At 41.0% G+C, this 3,793-nt stretch overlaps 1 protein-coding gene across 1 annotated transcript; it reads right to left on the minus strand.

Moving 5' to 3' along the window:
- Nucleotides 1–492: 492 nt before the first annotated feature.
- Nucleotides 493–3,793, minus strand: gpx2 (glutathione peroxidase 2). Its single transcript, XM_083791212.1, has 3 exons — nucleotides 3,715–3,793; nucleotides 2,782–2,967; nucleotides 493–953 (listed from the first exon to the last, which is right to left on the minus strand). The coding sequence occupies exons 1-3, from the start codon at nucleotides 3,748–3,750 to the stop codon at nucleotides 576–578; spliced, it is 600 nt and encodes a 199-aa protein (XP_083647338.1). The 5' UTR covers nucleotides 3,751–3,793; the 3' UTR covers nucleotides 493–575.

Genomic DNA, 3,793 nt, shown 5'->3' on the forward strand with positions numbered 1-3,793 from the left:
TATTATCACAAGCCCCTATTTTATACTTTGTCTGTATATCTGCCGATATACAAGCTCACAACGAACTCCATTGCATTGAATCATCAATTTTTGCTTTGATTTTATGTTGGTACGTGTAGCATGTTTTGTATACCGTACTTTTGAACACGGAACTTTTACTTGTAAGTTGTAACAGAGTATTTTCACATTATGGTATTTTCAGGACAGGAACCCCTTTTGGTGTTTTAAGCATTGTGTTATACTTAAGCTATTGAAAAATAGCAGATCTACAAGTTCATAGCGCGTCATCGAGTGGCGCGCTACGAGCTTGTAGATCTGCTATTTTTGAAAAATCTTGAAAATGTGGCGCAAATCTTTGAATATATATTCTTTCAGAGAAAACGTTTTTAACTCAAATCTTTGCTTCTGGGCCAAATCCATATATTTTTTTAAATGTCTGAGAACAACTGTCATAGAAACAAGAGGTTTTTCAGAAAACTATCAGGATTTAGAATTTAGAAATTTGTAGAATCGTCCTCGGGTCTAAATGGGTTAAGTACTTAATCCACCATCCGCCATTTAACGAAGAAGTCATTTTACACAGGGGTGGTGGGTGGCTTTTCTGACTTAGTTAATTTCAACAGTCTCTGGATGTCAGGCTCGATGTCTATTGTGGGGAACTTTTTACTGTATCTTTTAAAGGGCTCGCCCTCTGGCCCGATGAGAAACTTCTCAAAGTTCCAAGAGATGTCAGACCTGCATATGGGACTCCACACCAGGAACTTGGGGTCCTGCATGAGAGAGGTGGGGTCGTCGTCGGGGAAGGGCAGCTTGTTTTTGAGGTAGGCGAACACAGGGTGGGTGTTGGTGCCGTTGACCTCACACTTCTCTAAGACGGTGAAGCCGGGCTGGAAGCCTCCGCCCGGACGCACATGCTTCAGGCAGTTCAGGATCTCTCCGTTACTGCAGTTCTCCTGAAAAATACACACACACACACACACACACACACACACACACACACACACACACACACACACACACACACACACACACACACACACACACACACACACACACACACACACACACACACACACACACACACACACACACACACACACACACACACACACACACACACACACAGTGTGTTTGCAGTGGTGGAATAAGTACTCAAAAAGTATACCACAAAATTCATCACGATGAAAATACATTATTTATTTCCCCCTCACTGTGTGACTAATAAAGTGCTTTCTAATGATCCATAATGAAAACACATTCATTTACTTCCATTATCTTGAATTGCTAATAAAAACAAATGGAAGAAATGTGTCAACTCACTGTCAAAAAACATCTCCCGCCACAGTTTTTTCCCCTCAGCTGCCAGGCTGCTCAATGACTCTGGCTTCCCTTCCACCCCTGCCTCCTATAGTGACACCGGCACTTTAATCACCGGCAACATTTGATGCACTATGTACTACTGTATAAACCTGCACTTTATATTTATTTCCCTGCACGGTGTTGTCTTATGTTGTCTCTATATGGCGGCGGCGGCGGCGGCGGCGGCGGTGGCTCAGGGGTAGAGTGCCTGGATGGTAACCGTAAGGTTGCCAGTTCGAACCCGGGCTCCCCCAGAGTTACTGTCGAAGTGTCCTTGAGCAAGACACTGAACCCCTAATTGCTCCCGATGTGCTAGTTGGTGCCTTGCATGGTTTCCGCTGCCATCGGTGTATGAATGTGTGTGTGAATGGGTGAATGTAATGCACAATCTCTGTAAAGCGCTTTGGATAAAGGCGCTATATAAATATAAATGCACCATTTATATGTGAAAAAAGAATTGAATGCACTCATGTTATGTCAAAACAAATTCCTATGTGTGTATACACAAATGGCTAATAAAGGTATCTGAATCTGAATCTGAATCTGAATATATATGGACATATTGGTCGAAATGGTGTTGCAACATAGGTGTGTGTGAGCACTGTAATGTGAGGGCTGTGTAGCATAGTGCCCCGCACCTCTAATTTAGGTAAATGTCCTGTGTTAAAAATGTTACTTAGAGTAAAATACTTCATCAAAATAATATTTACAGTACCAATTTCAAAATAATTATCTTTGATTGTACGTTAAATTAGTAATGCATGTTTATGTTTATGTTTATTTATTTGATATGGACATAACAATCACATTGCTCATTGCACAATTGTACAACTTGTAGATGCATCGTTTACATAAATGTGTTCTTCACTTTAATGCTGCAGCTGGTAAAGGAGGGGCTGATTTTAATTACTTAATGTGCTGGGTAGCTTAACCTAATACATAATTAATCAGTCAAAGTGTTTTATATATCTGTAGTAACCAGTAGTATAACCATAGTAAAAAGTACAATACCTGTAGCTTTGCCATCTCTGTTCTGTACAATTCAACACATTTGCTGGTAGCAGTGTGTTTGACTGTTTCTAAGTACTGCTACTATTGACTCTAAGTACTATTTAACCCATTTAGACCTGGTGTAACCTATACGTTGTTTGCTGAACTAGAAGCCATTGTCCAGGCATACATCAAAGAAGCTCAACGTTACTTATAGCAAACCTGTGAGTCGTCTCTGTCCGGTGGAAACCTCATCTGTCCAAAACTTTTAGTTTTGAGGATCCAAAAGTAGCAGATCTACAAGCTCAAAGAACTTACACATCTGCTACTTTTGAGTGACACTGTGGTACAGTATGATCAATTAGGGGCGTTAATTTACAAAAAACTATGGAGATAAGAGGTTATCATCATCATCATCATCATGTCACTGACCTGGTAACCAAACTGGTTACAGGGGAAGCCCAGGACCACAAAGCGGTGGGGGTACTTGCTCTGCAGCTGGTTGAGCTCAGTGAAGTCCCGGGTGGTGGTGCCTCAGAGAGACGCCACGTTCTCGATCAGCACCACCCTTCCCCTCAGCACGTTGAAGTCCATCTTGTCCCCTTCCACCGTGGTGGCCTGCGGGTCATAGGGGTCATCACCGTCGTGACATTTTAGTTGACGATTAATTGTCATATAAAATTGTATAACTTATACAATTGGGTGATTGTATTGTGTCTCCCTGCTCTTCTATTGGGACATTTAGATCGTGTCAAAGGTGTCACCTAGACACAGGATCTGACACGAATTCTGACTTGGTCAAGATTACATTTCTCCCCTGAGCAAGCAGGCAGGCTCCATTAGCTCAATGGTAAAAGTGCCAGCGGATAGAGTGTGGACCCGGGAGAGACAGCCCCACCCCCTGCTGTTCATTTCAATGGAAGTTGCTCAGTGGCATTTTGAAGCAGCCGGAAGAATGCTCTACTTCCGCACAATGACTGGCACCAATAATCTAAATGAACAATGTACTATGTAGATAGGCCAACATATTTATATTATATAATTATATACTTTCAATAATCTTCTGAAATTTCAGATCTACAAGCTTGTAAAAAAGATGATTTTATACAGAAGAATGGAAGCGATTATACCAAAAAGAATTGTGATTATCTCAAATGAATTGTTATCAGTCGATTATATACAGTATATATCGATTAAATGTCAAAATAAATAAAACATTAAATCTTACATATACTTTAAATTTGCCTTTGGCACGCTTGCATCCAGTATACTGTACATACAAACAATAAGAAACACAACTAATAGGCCTAGATAGATTACACTAGCTAATGCAATGAAATATAAGAATTGTGACAAGCGTATAACCTGCAGATCGTAGAATGTCTTGGCGATGTATGCCATCTTGTCCCGTGCTGCGACTCTGGTGGCAGACAGGATCCCAGCG

This window comes from Protomyctophum parallelum (assembly GCF_964188405.1).
Source record: "Protomyctophum parallelum genome assembly, chromosome: 20".
Classification (NCBI taxonomy): domain Eukaryota; kingdom Metazoa; phylum Chordata; class Actinopteri; order Myctophiformes; family Myctophidae; genus Protomyctophum; species Protomyctophum parallelum.